Source organism: Vanacampus margaritifer, chromosome 2, assembly GCF_051991255.1.
Source record: "Vanacampus margaritifer isolate UIUO_Vmar chromosome 2, RoL_Vmar_1.0, whole genome shotgun sequence".
Lineage (NCBI taxonomy): Eukaryota > Metazoa > Chordata > Actinopteri > Syngnathiformes > Syngnathidae > Vanacampus > Vanacampus margaritifer.
Window position 1 is genome coordinate 17244041 of NC_135433.1, and position 25000 is coordinate 17269040.

Here is a 25000-nt window from a genome sequence, read left to right on the forward strand (position 1 = left end):
GGGATCCCGGTCAGGTTCCCAGCGTGGACTCGGAGGAGGAGGAGGAAGCGCTCTTTCTGGTTCTCTTTCGCTTACGCCTTCCACATCACAAAAACACACACCATCGGTCGGGACGGGAGTGAAAGTACGAGAGTCCCTCCGCTCGTCTTCGACGAGTTACTGTTACATGGGGACACGCCATGACGTCCACAGCGAGCGAAAGGCGGGCGTTTGCTCACAAAATCAACCGGTGAGAAGTTATTGTTTAGCTGTGGTGCCGCGGTCTAAAGAGCGTTGGTAAAGGGTAGCTCAACGCATTTAGCTTATTATCGTCATAAGTTAATGGAACGGGACAGTGTTTGGCGTTAGCGTTGAATAAAATGATTTAATAAGCTGTTAAAGTGTGATTAGTGGTGTCTCGTGCGAGTGTCATCCAACTGTACAACTAAAGCTAAGCCGCTAGTGTGACGTCATTTGCTAGTGGCTAATTGTGAAAGCGTTATGCGTGTTTTCCACTCGTCTACATAGACGAGCAAGACACCTAGCAATCTAGCTGTCAACAAACACTATAGTAGTGTGTTTTAAGCTGTTTAAAGCTTCAGCTTCCTGTTTGCCAACCTCTTATTGAGGGGTTTACCTGCAAATCACCTTATCTTCATTCTTAATTGAAGGGTTTGTCTAAGGGCCCCAGCTTAACCTTGCAGTCTTTCCACACAACTAAACAGGAAGCGTCACTATTGATCTCACCACTCATTCCCTAGGAGTGTTTATCATCTTGGCCCACACGTGATTGCTTTTTGTTTAGCACTGCATAGCATCACTGAGAGAGAGATGTTCCAGTCAGTGTATTGTTTCCCCGAATTCAGTCTCTCTTCAGCTGGACTATTGTGTCTTGCCGGATGCAGGAAAGGGTGGGAAGTTATGTGCAGGCTATTGCCCTTGTGGTTGATAGCTTTTCCCATTTCCTGTCTTAACATGGAGGTGCTGCTCAGACCAAACTGCAGAAGGTTTTTGCACATCTTTTAAGCCCGGTATTCCACAGAATGGGTCCCTTGGGCTCAGACTTTTTTTTTTTTTAGTCTTGCTTTTGTGTACATGATGACAACAAGTGACCGTCCCAACACAGCAGCCTAGTAGTTATCACATCTGCCCCAAAATTTGGAGATGTGGAAATCGCACATGTGGAGTTTGCCTGGCCTTGTGGACTTCCCACCGCAACCCCAACCCACATCCCCAATACATTGATGTTGGGCTTCTTAGTGAATACTCTAAATATCCCCTAGGTCAGTGGTCCCCAACCTTTTCTGTACCACGGGCCGGTTTAATGTCTGACAATATTTTCACGGCCCAATCTAAAGGTTTAGCTGATAAAAACAAAATAAAATGACAAGAAAAAAAAGCAGCGGCGGGTAGGATAAGGTCTTCACCAATAGTGAATGGCTTCTTGGCCTTAGCAATACGGTTAGCAACCAAATAAGATGCTCTCAGTGCACTTGCCTGTGTGGACGTGGTGGCCATCAGCAACTTCTTCTGCCCCTCATGTTCACGTTGTTTCCGTTGAAAATACTCCAAAGGCTTGTCTTTTGCTGTGGGGTGCTTGCTCTCCAAGTGGCGAACAAGTTTTGAAGGCTTCATCGCCTCATTAGAAAGCCGGTCACCGCATATTACGCACAGCGGGCTTGGTGCGTGGGAATCGCCCGTGGCGATAAATCCATATTTTAAATATGATTCTTGATACTGCCTGTTAAAGGCAGCTTTCCCTTTTTTAGAGGGTCCAGGTTCCTCTTCTGTCTCTTCATTGGACCGTTTCCCCTTCGCAAAGAAACTTTTTAAAGAAGTTTGTTTTTTGCTCATTTTGCTAGATTGAAATTAAATTTAGCGTGACGTATCATGTGACGTGTGGTGTAGCGGCCTTGAAGTGCGTCAAGTGAGACGGATGTAACAGACAGAATCCGGCCACTTTTCAAAATAAAACATCATTTTCGAAAAAAATAATACATTTTTTTTTCTTTCGGTACCAAAGGACCCGCGGCCCGGTGGTTGGGGACCACTGCCCTAGGCGATTGGTTATTAGTGGTTGAACTTTGTGCCCTCTGATTGGTTGGCAACCAGTCCAAGGATTTATCGCGCCTCTCCCCCAGATTCAACTGGGATGGATGGTCTTCAGCTCACCTGTGTTACTGAGCAGGGTCTTAATAGAAAATGAATGAGTAAATGAATAGTTTGCCTCACCTAATAATAAAAGATCAAGTCATTTGAGTGAAAGATTGGTTAACATGTGAGCCATGTCTAAGTAATCATGAGGCCTTGCCATTGCAGCTGTCCGTGTGACACAATTGATTGATACATTTGGTAACTTTCTAGTAGCAGCTGCTTGCCGTCTCATTGAGAGGATTGTGGTGGGGTTGTCGCCCCCCCCCCCCTTCTTAAAGCCTCTCATTTGCTGTTGCATCGTCAAAGAGGCGAGACAGAGCTCTGGCTCTGTGCCTGTAAGCCAGCTTGCCTTCTTTTTTTTGTGTGTGAGATGTGCCTGAATGTCCATTGAGAACAGCTGTTGGCTGAGTATCATCTTGTCAAAACTAATGGCAGAAGGCATAGGAAAAACATCATCAAATCTTTCAGAGGAAAGAATTGGCAGGGACCCTTGTATTAGGATTTTAATACAGATAGTCCAAATGTGGGGGGTCTTGGAGCCTAAAATAATTCTGTCATCGTTGTTGCATATGTGCGAGCCAAGAGAAAATAATATTTTGCTTAAAATGTTGGCCACTCTCATATAGATGCCATACTTCAGTTAAATGCGTGGTACGTGGTTCAAAACCCTGCCACTTGCCTTTTAACTGGAACACTTAAGAGTGAACACATACTGTAATTCCAATAGTGACCTCTCTCCACCGGCTCCCTGTGCACTTTAGAGTTCATTTTCAGATTCTGCGATTTGCTTTCCAATCTTGAAATGGTCACACCTCCCATCTTACGTTTTCAAGGTGCACTAACCCCATACTCCTGCTTGGCGCCTCAGGTCAGCTGACCAGCTGCTCCTGGTGGTACCAAACTCAAATGGAAGCTCAGATGGGATATGCCTTTTTCTGTTGATGCTATCAAAGTATGGAATGACCTCCTGGTGCACATTAGACAAGCTACTTCACTGTGTATTCTTACCTTAAAACCCATTTTTATTCTTTGGCTAATAGCTTTCAACACAGCATGTGACCTGAACCCTTGTTTTAATGTCGTCTTTGTTTTTATCGTTTTTAATTATGTTCAACTATCTTGCAATTTTACGTTTGATTTGTATTTACGTATTTGTTTCAGCTGCTGTTGGTGCTCTATCGATAAAATGTAGTTGTGATACATTTAGTTTCATCCGTTCTTTCTCCTTTCTCAGGACTGTCGCCGCAGAGGTTCGGAAGCAAGTGTCCCGAGAGTATGGCTCGCCCCTAATGTCCAAAAAACGAGGAACCGTGTACCATCCCGTGAGTCACCTTGTATTTAACTTAGTTTACCTCCGGCTTGAAAGCTGTAATTAGCGAGTCAGTGGGTGGAGCTTTGTGAAACTACTTCAAAGAGAAAGACTAAAAATGTGTTACGACAGTTTGTAGACATTGCTTTTTTTTTTGTCTCGCTCTCTCTATTAACCCCCCCCCCCCCCCCCCCCGTCTCTCTCTTCACGAGAGGATATGCCTGCACGAGCCTTGTTGTTTGATAAGCTTTTTGCATGGACAGATGCACTTTGGGATAACATTGAATGAGGGCCCTTACATAAGATGCCATGTTTACAGAAATAATGTAAATGCCCCGATGGAAGGACAGCACTTTTCTTAAATGAACTTGACTTGCGGAATAGACATGGTGTATTCATCACAGTCTGCAAGGGAAAATGAAATAACCCAGAGTCATTTTAGGACTTAAAGAGGAAGTTAACCTTCCTCTAACGCTATGTATGTATATATGTGACCTCACTAGTCTAAACATGACTTTCTGATTCATATTACATTTGTAAAATATCAGTTATGAAGCAAAATCCAGCCGTTTTTTTCTCCATCTCAGCAGGCGGCCATTTTGCCATTGTTGTCGACTGAAGATGACATCACCGTTGCTCAGCAATGACCAATCACAGCTCAGCTGAAAACAGCTGAGCTGTGATTGGTTGTTACCTGAGGCCTGATCAACTGTGATGTCATTATCACTCAACAGCAAGTGGGAAAATGGCCGCCTTCTGATACTGATAAAAACTGCTAGATTTAGCTGCTTAACTCATATTCCACTAACGCAATATTAACCAGAATAATGTATTTAGACTAGTGGCGCTGCATAGAACATATTATTGCCAAGAAAATGTTTTTGGGTTGACTTCCCCTTTAACTCTTTTACTGCCACACGTTATCAAAAAAAAAAACGACAGTGCCAGGCGATTTTGAGCATTTTAACTCATCTTTCAAGGCAAAGAGAATATTGTGTGTATTTCTTTAGAAAAAAAGTATGTTTCTACCTTATTCTGTCCTTTAGTAATCACCATTTAAAAATAGGTCATTTGAGTGACATTGAGCGAAAATTGAAAAGATAAGGAGCTTTTTGTGAAAAGATAAATTTTCTGCACAACAGTGACTTTGACACAAATATTTTTTTGTTCAGTGACTCTTTGTGAATTAGATTTAACGTGACAAAGGCTTTGATAATTCACGTCATCTTTGAAAACGTTCTATTTCCTAAGATCCGCCATGTTTCACTGCAATTGCATACACCGGCAGAACATTGAAAAGATATTGCCTTCTTCTGGCCATAGTTAGTGGCTGTTTTGTGTTTTTTTTTTTTTCACCTATTCACAAAAGGAGTGCCTGCACAAGACGTTGCACTGCCCATTGAGAAAAAAAACGTAGTAAACGTCAGTTAACGTTTTTGCTGGCATTCATTTGGATTTTAGTAAACGTCATTAAACGTTTTTGGCGGTAAAAGAGTTCATTGTGTTCATGTGATTTTTAGACGTTTGTCTAACTTCCTGCTTCTTCTCTTCTAGTTACCCCTGACAGAGGTAGTGGAGCCAGTGGATTTTGAGGAATATGTGAGCAGCCATGCTCCCGGGGTGGACCCCGGCCCCCTCAGGCAGCTCATGGAGTTCCCCCAGGATGACCTGGAGCTCCACCACATGGAAAAGGAGTGTAATACGCTGGAGCCTCCGCTGCCTGAAGAGGAAGAGTAAGCACACTGTCTTTCACCCTGTAACACTCCCACATCTCCCATTTTTCACTTGAAGGAGTTATTTTTATGCCCAATTCACACTGACTGCGACGTGGTGCGTTTTCCGTACGGCATCCGCACGGACTGCGATTCACACCGCGTGCGTTGCGTGAGGTGTCCGTGTCCGGAAGTCTGCACCCACCAGACCACAAGATCACGGGGGTTCACGCTGGAGAGTTGAGTTCACGCGATAACAACCGTTTGTATAGAGTCCTATTGGTAAACAATAGCCACACTTGCCTGTTGTCACATCGATATGCTTTTGGACATTATTTCTGTGACTTCTACCATGGTTCTTCTACCATGGGTAAGTACGTTTTGTGTTTAAATAGTGTTATTTTGTCATGTTTAAATTATTCTGAGCTCTTTTTTTTTTCTCTTAAATGTCCGACTCATGTCATGCTATGTAATTAGCTAGCTTCCCTTCCCCCAAAAAAAGAGTTTGCAAACGGTTTTATTTTGAAATATACCAGATCTATCTTGATGCCGACGCTCGACTTCCTGTCCGGCTTGTGTAATTTCTTCAGCTTCATGAAAATTTGCATGCGGCGTCCGTAAATAAATAGAACGTTTGCGGAAACCTTCCGCAGCGCCGCATCTGTTCCGCACCGCATCCGTTTCGCACCGCATTCGCACCGCACTGCAGCTGGTGTGAATTGACACGCAGACTCGAATGCTTTCTATTCCTTGCGGCGCGGGAACGGAAAACACACCGCGTCCGTTCCGCAGTCAGTGTGTCAGTCAGGGGTTACTGTAGTGGGGGACAAATGTGACATAGATATTGGAGCAAAGCATTTCTGTCTGTGACATTGAAGTGACCATAAATATTAAAGGCACGCTCTGCTTAATTATTCATGTGTTTTTCTTACACAGTACACTGGATCCCAGAGTGAGAGATGCCTTGGCTGTCTACACAGATGACTGGCTTGTCATTCAGAGAAAGTAACTGCCAGACGCACGGGAACCAGTTGAATCCCGTATTTTAATAGCCTGCAGTGCTTTTTCACCACTGTTCAATTGTCACCAGGGTATTCTTTGGTTCTGCTCCCTGTTAGATATCAGCGCTATAGCACCATGCACAGTCCGCACAGCTCTGAGCGACAGCGGGAGAAGCAGCGAGGCCTTCTCAAACAGAACTTTGAACTGGATGAATCTGCTGGCGCAGAGCGCCAAGACGACCAGGTAGCTGATGGCCACCCTTAGTGGCGGTTCAGACAGACACCTGTTACTTCATTGGGCACACTTACACAAACTAATGAGATTCAGTACAAGAGATTCAACGCAAGCGCAAAACCATGCGCTTACTAATATAACATTCTCACTTTTGAACTGTTAATTTAAAGCAGACTTACAGTATTATGCACCATGTCTTTAGTTTCCATCTGCCAAAATATTGGAGAAGTAGGATTACTACAGCATGGGAGCAGCTAATCTCCTTATCATTGAAGCCTGGATGCTCTGCTCAATAGTATTTTTATGGTCCATGTACCTAAAATATCTTAAACCAGATGACTGATTGTTATCTACAAAACCAAGGCAGAAATTTTGAGACGGCTCTCATTGGATTGTTCAGGTGTACCTAATGATGTGATATACTATACTAAAGCTATGTACCGGTCACATGAACTGACTGAAGTCTGCATGAATAAAGAAAAAGAAATTGGAGCCCAACCACATTGCTCACCTCGTCTTTCAACATCTGCAGCGAGTGCTTGAGCTGAAACAATAACACATGATGTCACCCCTCACCACTCACCCCTCCTCTCTTGCATCAGGATGACGCAAAGCTGCGGTCCACTTCCATCGATGAGACGCCACGAGGAAGCTGGGCGTCCAGTATCTTTGACCTGAAGAATTCGGCCCCTGACGTGCTCCTGCCATCTGTGCTGGAGCGCACGGGGCCTGAGGACATGGACTGCAACAACACAGAGGCTCGACTGCAGGGGCGCCATAGTGACCTGTTGGGTCTCTACCCGCCCCCCGATGAGGTTTGTGTCATTGTTGAATTTTGGGACATTCATCTTGAGGAACATGTTTTTATCAAAGCAAGAGAAACCTGATTTTGCCAACACAAAATGGTAAATATAGCTGAATGCACAAAAATAAATTTGGATTATGGTGTGTGCAAGAACCTTATTGATTTTAAATGTCGGCACACTCAGGATAGTTGCGCAAGTGGCAATCAAATGTCCCTTGTCGCGTGCTTTACCGGTTAATTTTCAGCTCATCCTTTGAAGGGGAAGTCAAGTCAAACATTTTTAATAAGTTTTATGCACCCCACAGAATAAGGAATGAGAGCAGAATTATCCATATGTGCCTTCGGGTAACTCCGGCGAACCTCTGCAATTTCTGTGACGGCCATTTTGTTTAGTTGAGAGAAGCTACGCTTCCAGTTTCAAGATATTGCAATTGATTTTGAGAACTGGCTTGCCTGTTTTGTTGGTTTGGTCATGTGACATTGGCAAGCAGCCCTTAACCCAATTTGGCTGGGAGTGCATTACCGTATTTCTGCCACTAGAGCCGGGAGCGCTGTAGCGCTTTTCTACCTTTAAAGCTGGGAAAACGGATACAATCGTCATTTTTTTTTTTGACCAATTCTCGGCCTCTTAGCCGATGAAATGCATCGGAATATACACATGAGGGTGATGTGGGCCTCGTAGCATGTCCTGGAATGTTATCCGAGCATTGATGGCTGACGCATATTTGCGGGAGTTATGAAATAAATGACAGTGAACGGCGCTGGAGGACTTTGAATGAATGGAACCAGTTGACAGCGATATATTGTTAAGACATATGTTTGTAGACAATGAGGATGTTGAAGGTTTTGACGGCTTTGAAACGGAATGGAGGGTAGAACTACTACTCTGTTCCCCGAGGTTCTTACAATGGCGAAAAATAATCACAATTATTTTTAAAAGAAAAGTTTTGAGTTGGCCTTCTGAAAACTATTTTCCCCTTTGTTCAATGAGTCTATAATAGGTGTTTGACTTGTTAAACTAAGCTACTGAAATAAATAAACTTTTTCATGGTATTCTAATTTATTCAGCGTGTTTGTGGCTGGGACCACTGCTCAAATTGCTATTTTAAACATCCTCACCCCATCTAGTGTTTGCTTTCCACTGTGTTGTTTTTTTGCTCATTCCAACCACTCTCCTTTTTATTACACGGGCCTTTGTGTGCGTGTGTGTGCGTGCATGCTTGTTTTTTTGTTTTTTTTCCAGGACGAGGCCGTGGAGCGATGCTCTGTCCCTGAAGTGCCCAAAGAACATTGTGGCCAGAGAATCATGGTCAAGTGTCTCTCTCTCAAGTGAGTGACATTTGCGGTCCAGCAGCTTCACCGTTGTCATTTATTAAAGAGATATTTATGTTTTCAGATTTGAGATTGAAATCGAGCCAATATTCGGGTCGCTCGCCCTGTATGATGTCAAGGAAAAGAAAAAGGTACAGTCGTATTTTATCAGGAGAATTGCATTAATTTGGTAAAACACTGAGATCATACTTGGCCTTATTGAATTTGGTCCTGCCCTAAAATGCCCAAGTGAGCCTGTGGTTTAATTTAGAACTCAATTACATCTCCTCAATGTGCATTTTTATTCCAGTTTTCCCATCTCTTCCCTCCAACCATTCCCCCATATCTCGATCGATTCTTCCCCTGACAGATTTCCGAGAATTTCTACTTCGACCTGAACTCTGATCAGATGAAAAGCCTGCTAAAGCCTCATACGCCTCACATTGCCATTTCCACTCTGGCACGCTCGGCCATATTTTCCATCACATACCCATCCGCTGATATCTTCTTGGTCATTAAGGTAAGGGGATGGGGGGAGTTAATTATGTAGACCAATGTGAATTGATACTGACAGTTCTATCATGGGCTCATGAATGAGCTCATCTGCTCTTTTATGAGGTGTTTGAAGTGTCTCCTCCAATGCCATTCACTGTGAGTTTTGATTATGAATGCTTCTGTTCTTGCAGCTTGAGAAGGTTCTTCAGCAAGGTGACATCGGAGAGTGCTGTGAACCCTACATGGTCATGAAAGAATCCGACTCTTCTAAGGTAATGTATGCTGTACAGAGGTCATAAACTGCAACCAGTAACAACGTGGGATGCTTTTACTGTCCTGTTGCTCAATTCTGTCTCTCTGAATGCAATATTTACCAACGGACTGGCGTTGGCAAATACTGTAGGCTTTTAATTGGATCACTTTAAATTTTTTGTTATGTAATGACTACTTCTGTCTGCATACAGCACAAGGAGAAGCTGGAGAAACTGCGTTTGCAGGCAGAGCAGTCTTGCAGTCGTCTTGGATGCTTCCGCATGCCTTTTGCATGGACGGCCATTCACCTTCTCAACATAGTCAGTAGTGTAGGAAGTCTGGACCGCTTGGACCCCGACTCGGACTCTGGTAATGCACCAGACATTACGTGTTGGGATCAGATATCCAACATGCGCTCTCTTGCATCAGCGAGTTTTCTCTCCCTTCTGCCAGAGCGCAAAGGCCACGGCACATGGAACGAGAGGAAGAAGAAGGGATTCGAGCGAATGAGTGTTGGTGATGACATGTGTAACTTTGCCACTTTCCGTCCAGCAACGCTGACTGTCACCAACTTCTTCAAACAGGTTCACTAATTTGATTAGTTGGGACATACTGCGAACTTTATTTGATTTCACACATAACAAGACAGAATTCAAAATGGAGTAAAACACGTTTAAAAAAAGGGTTACGATCATAAAGTGTAAAAAAAAAAAATCTCTCAGTTCAGGGTCAAAATTGCAGTGTGCTATGGGTAAATGTTCTTTTTGTCCTTATTTTTTCCCTCTCTCAAGTGGCAGAGTATACTGCAATGTCACAGTCATGCTGGTCTTTCTACAGTGAGTCAATGGTTCACAACGGTTTAAATATTTCAAGGTTACAAATGCCATGCAGCATAAAGAATATGGCATCACACAGCAACACTTCTTACTATATCTAGAATAGAGCTGCTTGCCCACATGTGAGATAATTACAAAACCTATATTGTATTTTTTTTTCACTTCCCTTTGGTGGCTAAAAAGCTGAAGCATGCTCCTGCCTCAAATTTTGGCTCTTGGCAAAGCAAAAAGGCTAAAAAAAATTAATAAAAAAATCTACCACTCTAATGATATCTGGCATTTTACTGTCAGGATTATGCTAACATGAAATTTCCCCAACTATAATTAAGTGCCCTATTGAGAGCCAACCTGGTTTATTCTCGTACATTACAACTAATTCCCATGGAAGATTTCCAACAAAAGTTAGACTATGGAGCGTTCCCACTTATGTACTAGAAATTCAGAACAGAACTTTGTGTTAATCTGAGGGCCCCCAGTACTGGGACCTTTTTATAGGCTGTCAGACATTATAGTTAACAAAAAAAATGAAAATGTTATAATCATGTTAATATATTTGTCAATAATTACAACAGTTAAGTATTACTGGTGCTACCACCATTATCATTGAGGTTGTTTGTTGCCATTGCTCCACCCTGAGTCCCAATTGTGATGCTTAATGAAGGAAGGGGACAGGCTGAGTGATGAAGATTTATACAAGTTTCTGGCAGACATGCGGAGACCGTCCTCTGTCCTGCGGCGACTAAGGCCTGTCACAGGTAAACTTTAAAAGGAGCTTTTTATGCACTTATTTCCTGAATTAATTCAGTGAACGAGATCTCATTTCTCGTTGTCTCTCATTTTTGTACACAGCTCAGTTGAAAATCGACATCTCGCCAGCACCAGACTCACCTCATTACTGCCTGTCACCCGAGCTACTCCATGTAAAGCCCTACCCGGACCTGCGGGTTCGCCCCACCAAAGAAGTGCTGGAATTTCCTGCTCGCTATGTATACACGCCGCATACCACCTACAGGTGAGCGGCATTGCTTTAGCACAAAGAAGTCACACCGCATTCCCCTTTGTATTTAACCAATCAATCACTTCACTTGTTATGTTATATTTTGTGTGGGAAGGAGATTCTCAATTTAACGCGCTATTAAAATCACCTTTTTGCGTCAAAGTAAATACAAATATTTTAAATATAACGTTTTTAATACTTAAATGTACTGTACAGCAAGCAAAATACATACTGTAGTCTTGCATGAGAAACAACAACAAAGAGCATTGATAGTGTGACATTTATAGCATTGCACTGGCGAACGGGAGTGCTGTGGGTGTTCAGTGCTGATGACGATGATCATCCTTTGAAATTTCATAGCGCTTCACTCTGGAAGATGAGAAACAAAACCAAATGAAGCCTAGTGACAATGCAGACGCACGTTTGTCTTGCGACTCACCATTCTCTGCAGTGTGGCGAGCTGCTCGGCGTGCTTGTCAATCTTCTGCTTTTGAAACTGGGTCAAATGCTGCAGACCTTTCAAGATACTGGCATTAAAGGCAGCTCTCTCCTAAAATCAATGAAGCCAATAAAGATAAGTGTTGCGGTGAGTCCCACCCCACTTACAAAATGTTGCCTGGTAAGCGTGACAGGAAAAGTTCAGCTTACCTGCAGCGCTTTGATGCTAGTGGGGAATGTGCTGTTCAAGTAGGCCTCTAAGCATTTCACTTTTGTCCGAAGCGCCTCCTCGTCCCGCTCAATGTTAGCCAGCTGACCCTCAGTCATCCTGGTCTGAGTCTCTTGCTTGAACGTCTGGTCCTACCAAAAGAGCATCTGCATGTATTATCACCTTTGACAACATTAGGTCGGTCACCTTCACAATCGAAATGACAAACATTCCAAGAGCTGAATCAAAAATCCCGCCTTTAAAAAGTAGTCAGATGTTTTGATTAAACGATGTGTAGCATTTGAGTTGCAAAGGGGTGGAAAGTTTCTGTTGCGATTCTTATTCTAGGGGCACTTGCGTGATAAATTGTATAAAGTAGGTATTCAACTGTTAATGAAATCTGATTGTTCTGTTTAGGATTATGCGAAAATGTATTTTTACAAATTATTTTTACCTTCCCAATTGAGAGCTAGTCTACAGTTGAATAAAAATATTGGTGCATTCCCATTTCCATAAATTTTCACTAATTGCCCAAAGAAGTAAAAGGGGAAAAAAATAATGTTGCTGCCCTATCTATTATCTACAACTGTAATGCATATTTATATATCTATTTTTAAATACTTAGCCCCATAAATGTACAGCGGGGCAAAAAAGTATTTGGCCAGTTTCCCATATACTTCCTATTGGATTTTGGCCAAATACCTTTTTACCCCACTGTAGCTAAGTAAAGTCCCATCTATTATAACCTATCTTCATTAGGGTTGCTGGTGAGCTGGACCCTATCCCACCGAACCCTGATCTGGTTGTGAGCCATGCACAGTAGCTAAATAAATAATTGACCTCAATTATTAGAATTATCTCACCGTATGATGCGTAGCAGCTTTACACTACGTCAAAGAGCATCGGTCAGAACTGACCATTAATATCTATGTAAATGCAGAATTTCTAATACAGTACAGCATTTGTATTCAGGCTCACGTTAATAGGTTAAGGACCATTCAATGAATTTCCCAGTGAGCTAATTTCTTTTAGTCCAGATTAAGACTAAATTGCTAAAACACCAGTTCAAGAAGCGGTAAAGGGACTTTGTTATGTCTGCGCAGCTGTCTGATATACACATCCATGATCTGGTTTTATCTTGAACATCATGCTGTTTTGCCTTCTCATGTACTAATGACCATGTACTGTAAAGGCATGAACACAATCTTGTGTTTGCTTACCTGTAGAAGCTGTATCACTCCTTTAATTTGTTCCTCCACCTCGCCGGCCTGCGCCGTCTCTTCTGTGAGCTGCTTGAGGGCACCCTCGTGCTGCTTCAAAGCCATCCGGATGTTAGCCACCTTTGCCTCGGTGCTTTCATACACATTGTTGAGCGACTCGCCCAACTGAATGACGCCATACACAAGCACGTTGACGTCCTCCCGGGGAGCGACTATGTTTGCAGTCTTGCCCAGCCGCTTGACGGGACCTGTGTGAACGGCTCCGAGTCCCCCGGCCAAATAAAGCATGCACAAGCTCCAGATCATCCCGTTTGATAGCATTCACTTGCAGACTCAATTAAGCTTTATCTTCGCTTTCACTTTCTTTCAAAAGGCGGTGACTTTTCTCCCGACTTCAATTCATCTACTCAAGGACAATGTCCTGATTTCACAGTGAGACAACCAGTACAATAAACATTCAGCATTTGTGGACATGTCTCTCTGAGATACCGACTGGAAGATGAAGCATGAGGGCAGCTGACGAGCCTTTTATTTGATGTGTACATGCAAGAATTGGTAAAACATTAACTCAGTTGTGGTTCGATCCCAGGTCTTGACCTTGGTCTTAGTGACCTTTCCGTAAAATGCAACCTCTCACATACTAGAGATGAGTCGCAAACATATGACATGTTTTCATTTTTATTTATTTAAACATTTTGAGTCACAAAAAGAGGTTTTGTGTATCTAATTTTAAATGAATGTCTAAATGGTGGGTGAGTAAACATGTCTTGGTGGGGGTGGTGCAAAATCAGCTGTTTTAATATGTGACCTGAAGTTACCTCGAATGTTTGAAGTGGCCCAGTGTAGGGTCACTTTCACCAATTGCAGTCAATTCTAGGTCACACTTCTATAGTGTGTTTTGCCGAATGTTGTTTGCATTCAATCAATGTTTTGCAACTTCTCTTTGTAGAAAAAAAATCTTTGCCATCTGCTCCTATCTCTTTGTCGATCAGGAACCTGCTCTACGTTTACCCGCAGAGTCTGAACTTCAGCAGCCGCCAGGGCTCGGTGAGGAACATTGCCGTGAAAGTTGAGTTCATGGCGACAGAGGACCCCAGCCAAGCTTTGCCGGTGAGTCACTGCTTTTCTCTGTGACGGGAGACAACGTAATACTCATGGCAAAGAACAGCCGCGGGGCGGTGAAATATTATATAAATGTCTTTTGTGGAAGCTCTTCAAAGCGGAGAAAAAGGGTCTGATGAAGGAAAGTTTAGTGACATTTAGTGAGCTGTGTGAAGATGGATTAGTTTACTTGATGCATTAACTTGTATTTGAACCCCTTTACTTAGAAGAAGATCTTTGTCCTTTTAAGTATGCACCATTTCAAACCTGTGTAAGAAACTACTTTGCCGGTGAGTTGTTGTTTTAGCTGTAGCTGGCATAATAAAATGGGACATGCAGGTATAAACTCCTTTTTCACACAATTAGGTATACTGTACAAATTTACAATTTTGATGAATATATTTAGCTAAAAGACAATATATTGGGGATTGCAATGTGATGTATTACAGTTTTTCACCACCCACAAAAATAAACACACACTTTTCTGACAGTGAGTTGAACTGGAACATGTATTGTTCTTAAGATGCTTGGCTGATGATGCTTTTTGATGTGTGTCATCTATTGATCTTTAAAAGCATTCTCCTGTTGTTGTGTGTTTGTGCAGGTCATCTTTGGGAAGTCAAGTTGTGCTGAGTTCACAAAAGAGGCATTCACCCCCATCATCTACCACAACAAGTAGGATTCCCTTCCTTCATGTTTCTTAAACATCCCTCCTCCAGCCTGCTGAATTCCCTTCAGAGTTCGCTGGTTAAGATGAGTATTTAACTCTTGCCCCTCCTCCCTCAGGTCTCCTGAGTTCTACGAGGAGATGAAGCTGAAAATTCCTGCCAACCTCACAGACAACCACCATCTTCTCTTTACCTTTTACCACATCAGCTGCCAAACCAAACAGAACACTCCTCTGGAGACCCCCGTGGGCTATACTGTGAGAAACTTCAACCCACACTCAGTGTACTGTTTGATAACTCCCTCTGTAGTCTGGCCGCCAGTAAGACACGGATCTCTTTCCCTTTCTACCCACAGTGGATCCCTCTAATGCAGCACGGCCGACTACGCACGGGCTCCTTCAGTTTGCCCGTCTCTGTAGAGAAGCCCCCGCCCAGCTACTCGGTGCTCACCCCTGACGTGAGTGGATTTGACTACATTAGAATAACGAATGTCACGACAAAAACTCAGTTTGCAAGTTGACTGAGTTAAATGGGTCACATGTCACCCTGGCAGGTTCAGCTGCCAGGCATGAAGTGGGTGGATAATCACAAAGGCGTGTTCAATGTGGAGTTGACAGCAACGTCCTCGGTGCACACACAGGTACTGAAACATCTATGCCAATGTGCCTCCAATCTTGCATATTTTATTATTCTGTTTCTGTTTTTACTGGGCTTGTGAGCATGAAACATGCATGGGGTTTCTAGTCAGCACTTTTGAGGGAAGTTGGCAGCAGAATTGAGTCTGACTCCTCTCTGAAGCCTTGAAGTTAGGATGGCTGCTTATTGCCGGCAAATGAGTGTGGGTGTCGCAATTTCCATTTGTTTATTGAAAATGGATCAAACGGAGTATTTGCTTTCAGAATCGTAATCCTCACAGTGTTTTGTTCCTCCGCTCGTCGCCTCCTACGTAAAATATTAAATGATAGGTTGAGTAGAAATTAAACTTGCCAAGTTGCCACATAAATTACATGTAAGGCATATATAAAACATCAAGGTATTTGCCATTCTCAGTAATAGCTTTGTAAATCAAGCTTAAGCAGATCAAGTGTTGAACTTAATGATGACGTGGCCCATGACATGACTGGATCTTATCATACATTCTCATACACAAGTGGATGAAAGCACTGTTTGCGAGTGCTGTTTATCTATCTACAAGTAGTGGGGAATTTTTAGTCCCATGGTGAGGAAACAACAGCCCACTAGAGGATCCAGCCTGCCATCCAGTTCTAAACAAGTAAAACCTCAGAAGAACTGTTAGACACACATGATTTATCTCTCAAATGCTCACCGTAATGTATTTGCTTGAATTGATTTGCATCAGTCATTCCATTTTCTATTGTGCTTGTCCTGATTAGAATTGCTCATTTGGCTGAATTAGGGTACACCCTGGACGAGTCTCCAGCAAAACTTGTTTATTTGGTTTTGTTTCAGATGATAAACAATTATAAATCTAAATGTGGGTTTAATTGAGGTGTACAAGATTAAATGTGTGTCTTCTGAAAATATCTAAACTCTAATATATCCCCCAGGACCCCCACCTGGACAAGTTCTTTACTTTAGTGTATGTACTGGAGGAGTACTCCTTCCCTTTCCGCCTCAAAGACGTTATCATCACCGAGGCCAACATGGAGGGCGAGCTTAAGGCCAGCATGGCCGCACTGAGGGGGGCACTGCTGGACACCTGTGTCAGGTTCCTACATCAGCTGCTCAACAAACTCATTCAACTCATTATCTACCCTCCGGTCATCGCAGGTCAAATTGGTGAGCATGTGTTAACTTTGATCTCTGGTTACACAGATTTAGTTGATTTTTGTTTTCATGCGAGTCATGGTTGCAATTTATCACACCGCCACATTAAATATTGTTCTTGGCTCATCCACAGTAAATCTTGGCCGCGCTGCCTTTGAAGCCATGGCTCTTTTGGTCAACCAGATCCACAAAAATCTGGAGGGCAACCAGGACCAGCATGGACGCAACAACCTGCTGGCCTCCTACATCCATTACTGCTTCCGCCTGCCAATTGCTGAGCCAGCAATGCCGCCGCCAAGTAAGCTGTTAAATCCAAGGGGGGAAAAATAGCGAGCGTCATATCATTAGACACAACTACCTGCTCATTCTCATCAGCCCAGTGACACATCTTTTCCCGCCATATCTGCCAGCAGCTGGCACTCTGTCCTATGAGATGCCTTTGCAGTATGCCACCTTCTCTAGAGCGACAGGCCGTCCGACCAGCCTTAACTTGGCTCGCTCAAAAAGTATCAGCAACTCCGACCCTGACTTGGCCAGCACTCCGGTTTCTCCTGATGAAGAAGTGCAAAGGATCATCGGCAGCAAGGTACTTCACTTTTCTTTATAGTCTTTATTTCTTGAAACTCAGTTTAAACCTTATTTTACATTTATTATGTCCCATAGTTTGTTTTGTCTATGACTCATTTCTTTGTTGCCACAATGTATTTGTTTATATATTTAAAAGAAAACTATATATTTATACAGTGCCTGTTTTGTCGAATTATAAGTTTGTTATGCTGCAATTACTGTTATGTTTTGCCTCAATTCTTTCCAACAGAGTCAATTAGCAATTATGTTGTTTAATGTCAATTACGCTTTATGCTTCTTTGCTTTTTGTATAGCTCCAGTCTTTGTTTCCCTCTTCTTTACTTTCAGTTGCTATGTATTGTTCCCCATTTTTCGCTTTTATGGCAATTATCAAACAATTATTCACTGTGTCCTTGCCTCCTGCCACACTGTCTGCGCGTGTATATTCTTGTCAGGGCATTGATCGCTCCCACTCCTGGGTAAACTCTGCTTGTGCCCCCGGGGGCTCCAGATCTGTGTTACGCCGGAACCCCAACTCCAGCTGTGAGCTCAAGCAGGTGCAGAAGCCCTCTTAAACCTCCCCACCCGCTTCCATCGCGGTTTAGAGCTGCACGACTCTGGAATTTAAGATCATGCTGTATAGTGTACAGCCACATGAACGGATTGATCATATAATGTGATGTTTGGCGCGTTGACATAAACGCGTAATGTTACCTAATGGATAACTAAAAAAAAGATTTAGAAGTGTTCTCTCTCGTCTGTACATCTTGACAAAATAAACGAGTGATCTTATTTAGATTTTTCGTGCAGCCCTTAATCTGGCGGATTATCTCTCAGCAGTGCTTTCCTATTTCTGTGCTCCACAGGTTGCTTCTCATTCTGCATGCTGCAACCACCTGCCTTTCTCATCCTTTCTGTCACTTACCGAACCGCTTATTGAGTTATTGCATGCCACATGTCTTTCCATTTGTCACACCCACTGTGTCCTCATCTGTATGTGTGTATATGTGCGTTCACCTCACGCCGAGTTAGGCAAACGACCGCAGCAACAATCGCATGTCTGCCTTTCTGGACAGCGTGGCCTCATTTTCGGTCCCTGCGAGGCAGATTACGAAAAAGGTAAAACACACGTCTACCAAACTAATTCATCAAATCTTTGTGTTTCATAAACTCTTTGTGTGATTAACAATCCTCATCATCATTCTTTACACGTCTGTTCTACTTAATGTAAGATTTCTTTGTTTGGCATGAATTCCGGCTCATCGGTTTTCACATTATATTATCTAAAATTTGCTCTGTCTCGGTCCACGTCTAGCTGCTCCATGAAGAGCTGGCTCTGCAGTGGGTCGTCAGCACTAGCAATGTGAGGGAAGCGGCGCTGCAGCAGGCCTGGTTCTTCTTTCAGCTCATGGTGGGCAAACATTTGGGTTTGGGTTCTTCCCACAGATGGAAGGTTGACATTATCACAAAGCTGCTGTTGTTTGCAGACAAAAAGCATGGCCCAACACTTGTTCCTCACCTCAAAATTGGACATTTCCCGACGTCAGCGCTTCCCGGACCGATTTGTGGATGACATCGCTGCGCTAGTTTGTGCCATCAGCGCAGACATTGCCAGCCGATACCACAAGGTATATGGCGCAGAGTGAATCTAGAAAAATGAACTTACAAAAGTCTGTTTTATCTTTTGTTTATGACTTGTCTGTCCTCTTCTTTTTACACTTAGGATGTGGAGCTTGTGGAGAGGTTAAATAGCAGTCTGGCTTTTTTCCTTAATGATCTGCTTTCTCTTATGGATAGAGGCTTCGTGTTCAACCTTATCCGCTCCTACTACAAACAGGTAAACCATCCTCGTTGCGTTTCGTCCTTGTATTTCAAAACAGATGCTCCCATGCCATTATTCATGCTGCTTTTGAAACAACCTTGTGTCTCAGATTGGCAACAAGTTCCACATGACGCAGAACCCTAGCTCTCTGAACGCTCTGCGGATGGACTTCATTCGGATCGTTTGCAGTCATGAACACTACGTCATCCTCAATCTGCCCTGCTCCACTCTTAGCCCTCCTGCGTCGCCTTCCCCCTCCACATCCTCCGCCACTTCACAGGTATTTGAAATAGGTGCACCTGCACCTAATGTGAGATCAAAATTTTTGCCTTGGTAAATGTCACTGTGAAGAGACTGCTACAGAAATGTCTATTATTGGTCCTGCCATTGTATGTGGTGCAAGACTTTACTCGTACATCGTACTGTACTAACCTTTTCTCTTGATATTTTGGTATATAAGAGGGGCAACATATTAGTGAAATATCTCACAATATGTTGCACGCCGCTCCACACCATGACAATTTACAACCACAATATTTATCCTATAAATATCCATCCCTCCATTTTCTATAGTCCATTCCTATTAGGGTAGTGGGTGAGCTGGCGTCTTCCCCAACTTACTTAGGTGGGAGGAGGGTGGTTCACTTACATCCAGGCCTGGACATGCAAAAAAACATTTAATATTTGTATTCAGCCCTATGCACAAATAATCTTCAATGAAACTGCGTGCATGTTTTTGGTAGTGGGTGGGGTAGTTACCTCCAATGCGGAAGTCCAGAGCCTAATTCAAACCCCCAACCTCAGAACTGTGAAGTGGATGTGCAAATCAGTAGTCCACCTTGTCGCCTATGATAAATATATTTTTGTATTACAGCTCTTGTCTTGGACCTCTAAATGTGCGTACTAAGTGACCAATAAGTGTGTTTGATAATGATGATATTCTGCTTCTTGCCTTGGTGTTGTATGTGTAGAGTTCAGCATTTTCCAGTATGGTGCAAGACCAAGGCGTGGCGACAATGTTTGAGCTCTCTGTCCCATTTCGGCAACAGCACTTCCTATCTGGCCTGCTCCTCACTGAGCTGGCGCTCATACTTGATCCTGAAGGGGAAGGGTAGCGATTTTCTGCCTCAACAAGAGCAATTATTATTTGGGTTTACTTTTAATCTTACGACTGTTGTCTTTTTCCCCCTGCAGAGTTTTTTTCCTTCATAAAAAAGCTATCAGTGCAGTTCACTCCCTGCTGTGCAGCCACGATTCTGATCCACGCTTCAGCGACCCTCAAGTCCGAGCCCACATTGCTCAGCTCTACTTGCCCCTCCTGCCCATCGTCACGGAGGCCCTGTATCAGCTTCATGACTTTTCAGGTCAGCAAACCCTTTTTGCAGATCTGTTCAAAATGTCCACCTCCTCAAGATTCACGAGCTTTATTGTTGGCACTATGGCACCTGAGAGAGCATCTCTTAATTTCTTTACAGACTCCACTCCGTCTCGAGTCCGCTATGCCCACACCGACGATGCTGACCTAGACGGTAGCAGCACCATCAGTCAGTCTGTTGCCATGGCGATTGCCGGCTCCCCGTTGCCGCATGCCAAGGTTAACCCATTTGCAATTCCCACAGTGGTGAGGCTACACTATAGACAGCTCTTGTAAAACCACTATTGCTATTCTTTTCACATTGTTCCTTTTGTTGACATCTTTACTCTTACTTGGTTACTACTGTGTATGTCCTCAGGCTGGGCGCCAGGGCAGCTCTCTATCCGCCGAATGTAGCCGAACTCTCCTGGTGTGCTTCCTTTGGGTGTTGAAGAACTCCGACGCCGCTCTCCTGGAGCGCTGGGTGTCAGATCTGTCAGTGCAGCAAATCAACCGCCTGCTGGATCTGCTACATCTCTGCATCTCCTGCTTTGAATACAAGGTTACAAAAAGCAGACTTCAAGCCCCACGTCACGACATCCATAATGCTTAATTTCTCAGATGATTTGTGTGTGTGCAGGGTAAAAAGACTCTGGAGAGGATCAACAGCTTGACGTTTAAGAAGTCTCAGGACATGAAGGCCCGTCTGGAGGAGGCCATTCTTGGTACCATCGGCGCTCGTCAGGAGATGGTGCGCCGTTGCAGAGGTAAACGATAGCGTGCAAATGCAGCAGAGTATGCATATGTGTCAGGAGCATTTATGAAGTGTGTCCATGGAAATTGCTATGTGCTTACACGTCTAGAGAGGAGTCCCTATGGCAGCCAGGAAAATGTTAGATGGAGAAAGAACGTCACACACTGGAGACAAAACACAGACAGGGTTGACAAGTATGTTTGTTCTTTACTTACCTTAAGGACAAACTACAACGGACATCCGCATTTTGTGGTTCGGCATTTGTATATTTGTACTTTTTTTGGGGGGGGATCCTATCCTCCATTGTCCACTAAAAAACTCACACATTTGCTATTTTTGTGCTCAGTCTGGGTGCCATCTAGTTGTTGATAGGTGTAATGTTTTGTTGGTACCCAGTCAGTAAAAGTCAAAGCTTGTTTTTGCTTCTCTCCCGATGCAGCTACTAATCAACCATATAGTCTAATCTACCTGTGTTCCCTTACATTTATTTTTGTGTTAAAATGTCAAAAGGTGAATTTATGCTGTTAGTGTCATTTGAAAGCATTTTTTATTTTATTTTTTTCCCCAAAAAAATAAAAGAGTTTCACACGAACCCATCATCTGATTTTTAAAAATCTTTTACTCAGGTTGAAATGGCCATTTAAACTTGCTAATGCCAGATGTGTGGTGTTGATGCTTTATGATCCTCTTCATTTTAAGTGCTTTACAGCCCTCTTGTGGCATCTGTACAAAGTGACACACCCTTTTCGTGGGGGTGTCAAATATTTGCCGATTTTCGCTACTCACAGCAGGTTTCTGTTCCTATTTCATTTAAATAGTATGGTATACGTTTTCGTAGGACTAATCATTTGTAACTTTACCTCAAACCAGGACTAAGGCTGAGGTGGAGCAGGAGTCTCTCGTGGATGGAAACCTTTCTACAGAGGCGTCTCTGGTAGTACTGGATACACTGGAGATAGTAGTTAAGGTAAATTGATCTTCAATTATCTTTAGCTTCACATTACTTTATATGTTTGTTTTAATGTGTTTTATTTCCTTTTACAGACTGTGGTGGCATCAGAGCTGAAGGAAAGTGTGTTAGGTGGCGTGCTTAGAGTTCTTCTGCACAGCATGGCGGGCAACCAGAGCGCCCTCTTCCTGCAGCACTGCTTCACAACACAGAGAGCTCTTGTATTTAAGGTATGTGCACCATGTGCTTGGTAAACATCTTTTTGATTAAAGCAAATATTTCATTTTAGCTGCATAATTCATCTTAGCAAAAGGTATATTGGGTTGTGTTAAGTTTCCAGAGATGCTGTTTGAAGAGGACACTGAGCTTTGTGCCGACCTGTGCCTTCGTCTACTGCGCCACTGCAGCAGTAGCATTGCCTCTGTGAGGAGTCATGCCTCTGCTTCGCTTTACCTACTCATGAGGCAGAACTTTGAGATAGGAAATGTAAGTATAGATGTTGCGGATCGTAAGTCAGCAAAAAGCTGATAAAGCAAACATTTATGCAGCGATCATGTGAACCTTTGTTTTTTCTGTCTTTGGAGCAGAATTTTGCCCGAGTAAAGATGCAGGTCACAATGTCACTTTCCTCGTTGGTGGGAACCTCGCAGAACTTTAATGAGGAACATCTCCGACGGTCTCTCAAGACCATCCTGACTTACGCTGAGGAGGATGTGGAGCTGCGTGACACCCCATTCCCGGAACAGGTATGTAAAGAGAGTCATTTTTTGAGCATTCTACTGCTTGGTGACATCCCTTGAAACATAACTTGATTGTACTCATTCTTACAGGTTCAGGATCTGGTGTTCAACCTGCACATGATTCTCACAGACACTGTGAAGATGAAGGAGCATCAGCAGGATCCTGAAATGCTCATTGACCTGATGTACAGGTAATGTAATATACTGCACATCCAACTCATCTTTTTTTTCTGTTAATTGCAATTACTCTTGGTTTCGCCAGGATTGCAAAGGGCTACCAAAACTCCCCAGACCTGCGCCTTACGTGGCTTCAGAACATGGCAGGCAAGCACTCTGAGAGGGGGAACCACGCTGAGGCGGCGCACTGTCTTGTGCACAGCGCTGCGTTGGTGGCGGAATACCTCAACATGTTGGAGGATTGCCGCTACCTGCCGATTGGCTGTGTCACCTTTCAAGTCAGTGCTAAGAAAGAGGACAAGAAAAAGAGAGATAATTGTGCCCCCCAAAAACAAAGCTCACTCTGATTTCATGTCCCCCTGCCACACAGAATATTTCCTCCAATGTGCTGGAGGAGTCAGCCGTATCAGATGATGTCCTATCACCAGAGGAGGAGGGTATTTGTGCTGGAAAATACTTCAGTGAATCAGGCCTGGTGGGCCTCCTGGAGCAAGCAGCTGCTTCTTTTAACATGGTGCGACCAGCATTCTACAAGGACAGGCTGGCCTGCCAGACTGTGTTAACACAACACATGGCCACATTAATACAACCAAAGGGCAGCATGTGTGCAACCGTGAACTTCCTTTTGTGCTTTAAACCCAGGGTGCCATGTATGAGGCCATAAATGAGGTGTACAAGATTCTTCTGCCCATTCATGAAGCCAACCGAGACTTCAAAAAGCTGGCTTCGGTCCACGGGAAGCTGCAGGACGCCTTCAACAAAGTCTACAACCAAGTAAGCGGGAGCATCACTTTAAAAAAAAAAAGAAAATTCACCTTCAGAATTCTTCTGATATGTTCTCATTTATTTTATTTTATTGCAGAGTTCAGGATGGGAGGTAATGGCTTAATTTAAAACTTAATTGCATACAGAATGTCTGAAGTATCTAACAGGAAAATAAGTACTTCATTATGTGTCCAAATGCTTGCCTGCTCATTTATTTTATTTTCACAATATTCTCTGTCCTTGTCATTGCTTGATCTCGTTCCAACAACTGTGTGATTGACGGGTGAGTGACATTGATTCTTTCACCTTTATTATTTTTTATAATAAGGTTACATACTGTATACTCAAATAAATGTGACTCCTTGCCCTCCCAACACCCCCAGTGTTCAGAGGATGTTTGGCACCTACTTCCGGGTGGGGTTTTATGGCTCTCGATTTGGAGACCTGGATGAGCAGGAATTTGTCTACAAAGAGCCATCAATTACCAAGCTGGCTGAGATTTCCCACAGACTTGAGGCATGTCCAATCATTAACGAAACCTATCGAAATTGTGTAGATGCTCAAGATTCATTTCTTTGGCATGCAGGAGTTCTACTCCGAGAGGTATGGGGACGAGGTGGTTGAAATAATCAAGGACTCCAACCCAGTGGACAAAAGCAAACTGGATGCCAACAAGGTAACATGGGCTGCTAATCGGGGTAGCCTCTAGGTATTGGTTAAAAACAAAAAAAGCAACTTTTTACTCTCAAATACTCGTAATTCTAAAACACATTTCTTTGACTGATGTTATCATTTTCCCCCATAGACTTAGTATTGGGGGGGGGACTACTAAAGTGCAAAAAGGTACCCTACCCCCATGAGTGAACCTTCATCAAGTATAGTTGTCGGGGAAAAAATAATCTTTTTTTCTCTAAAAGAAATAGTCTAAATTTGATTGATTGATGGCAGAACAATCAAACAGTAGTACATTACACAATACGCTCATCACAATGCTCAACAGTTTAAGCAGGGTCAAAGAGTTTGAGTTTGTCAATCATCCACTTTCTATACTGCTTGCCCTTATTAGGGTCACGGGTGATCTGGAGCCTTTTCTGGCTGACTTTTGGACGAGAGGCGTTGTACACCCTGTACTGGGAGATAGCCAATAAATAGCAGGGCACATATAGACAAATAAACATTTGCACAAACATTGGTGCCTGTGGTTACTTCAAAGTATTTAAACATAAAATGACTTACTCTGGAATGTGGGGGAGAGGTGGGAGTTTGAGTTTATGTAAGCTAATTTATGGCCATTTAGCTGTCAAAAAGGGAACATTTTCCGCTAAATAGGTGTAACTCGTGGCAACCAATCACTGTCTTCCAT

At 43.3% G+C, this 25000-nt stretch overlaps 2 protein-coding genes across 8 annotated transcripts in view; one reads left to right on the forward strand and one right to left on the reverse strand.

Annotated features, from left to right (window-relative positions):
• dock6 (dedicator of cytokinesis 6) overlaps window positions 1-25000 on the forward strand; it is a 41221-nt gene that overhangs the window by 6865 nt on the left and 9356 nt on the right. Inside the window, exons 1-45 of one of the 7 annotated variants that reach the window (XM_077556162.1) lie at window positions 80-229; window positions 3368-3455; window positions 4997-5175; window positions 6091-6159; window positions 6273-6399; window positions 6993-7205; window positions 8439-8524; window positions 8592-8658; window positions 8877-9026; window positions 9193-9273; window positions 9466-9622; window positions 9707-9837; window positions 10751-10844; window positions 10939-11101; window positions 13945-14062; window positions 14658-14728; window positions 14840-14978; window positions 15077-15178; window positions 15275-15361; window positions 16290-16521; window positions 16643-16807; window positions 16920-17095; window positions 17532-17633; window positions 18109-18195; window positions 18392-18487; window positions 18564-18704; window positions 18800-18913; window positions 19008-19178; window positions 19870-20009; window positions 20093-20262; window positions 20374-20519; window positions 20632-20814; window positions 20893-21019; window positions 21116-21200; window positions 21877-21973; window positions 22051-22185; window positions 22289-22441; window positions 22543-22701; window positions 22786-22886; window positions 22958-23150; window positions 23243-23386; window positions 23515-23646; window positions 23735-23749; window positions 24028-24153; window positions 24224-24313. In XM_077556162.1, the coding sequence (XP_077412288.1) occupies window positions 180-229; window positions 3368-3455; window positions 4997-5175; window positions 6091-6159; window positions 6273-6399; window positions 6993-7205; window positions 8439-8524; window positions 8592-8658; window positions 8877-9026; window positions 9193-9273; window positions 9466-9622; window positions 9707-9837; window positions 10751-10844; window positions 10939-11101; window positions 13945-14062; window positions 14658-14728; window positions 14840-14978; window positions 15077-15178; window positions 15275-15361; window positions 16290-16521; window positions 16643-16807; window positions 16920-17095; window positions 17532-17633; window positions 18109-18195; window positions 18392-18487; window positions 18564-18704; window positions 18800-18913; window positions 19008-19178; window positions 19870-20009; window positions 20093-20262; window positions 20374-20519; window positions 20632-20814; window positions 20893-21019; window positions 21116-21200; window positions 21877-21973; window positions 22051-22185; window positions 22289-22441; window positions 22543-22701; window positions 22786-22886; window positions 22958-23150; window positions 23243-23386; window positions 23515-23646; window positions 23735-23749; window positions 24028-24153; window positions 24224-24313 (5652 nt within the window). In that variant the 5' untranslated portion in view covers window positions 80-179. Of the gene's footprint in view, window positions 1-79; window positions 230-3367; window positions 3456-4996; window positions 5176-6090; window positions 6160-6272; window positions 6400-6992; window positions 7206-8438; window positions 8525-8591; window positions 8659-8876; window positions 9027-9192; window positions 9274-9465; window positions 9623-9706; window positions 9838-10750; window positions 10845-10938; window positions 11102-13944; window positions 14063-14657; window positions 14729-14839; window positions 14979-15076; window positions 15179-15274; window positions 15362-16289; window positions 16522-16642; window positions 16808-16919; window positions 17096-17531; window positions 17634-18108; window positions 18196-18391; window positions 18488-18563; window positions 18705-18799; window positions 18914-19007; window positions 19179-19869; window positions 20010-20092; window positions 20263-20373; window positions 20520-20631; window positions 20815-20892; window positions 21020-21115; window positions 21201-21876; window positions 21974-22050; window positions 22186-22288; window positions 22442-22542; window positions 22702-22785; window positions 22887-22957; window positions 23151-23242; window positions 23387-23514; window positions 23647-23734; window positions 23750-24027; window positions 24154-24223; window positions 24314-25000 lie in introns of those variants that run through there. The other 6 variants (XM_077556161.1, XM_077556158.1, XM_077556159.1 and 3 more) reach the window with 6 other exon arrangements.
• angptl8 (angiopoietin like 8) lies at window positions 11366-13431 on the reverse strand. Its single transcript, XM_077559172.1, has 4 exons — window positions 12953-13431; window positions 11735-11884; window positions 11526-11636; window positions 11366-11455 (listed from the first exon to the last, which is right to left on the reverse strand). Exons 1-4 carry the CDS (start codon window positions 13271-13273, stop codon window positions 11441-11443), a joined length of 597 nt encoding a protein of 198 aa, XP_077415298.1. The 5' UTR covers window positions 13274-13431; the 3' UTR covers window positions 11366-11440.

What these genes read in the sequence shown, in the direction of transcription:
- angptl8 (XM_077559172.1), bottom strand. Translation starts at nt 13,273, where the DNA reads ATGCTATCAAACGGGATGATCTGGAGCTTGTGCATGCTTTATTTGGCC. An exon ending in GAGTGATACAGCTTCTACAG is followed by an intron (nt 11,885 to 12,952) that starts GTAAGCAAACAC and finishes CTCTTTTGGTAG; the next exon opens with GACCAGACGTTCAAGCAAGA. An exon ending in CTAGCATCAAAGCGCTGCAG is followed by an intron (nt 11,637 to 11,734) that starts GTAAGCTGAACT and finishes CATTGATTTTAG; the next exon opens with GAGAGAGCTGCCTTTAATGC.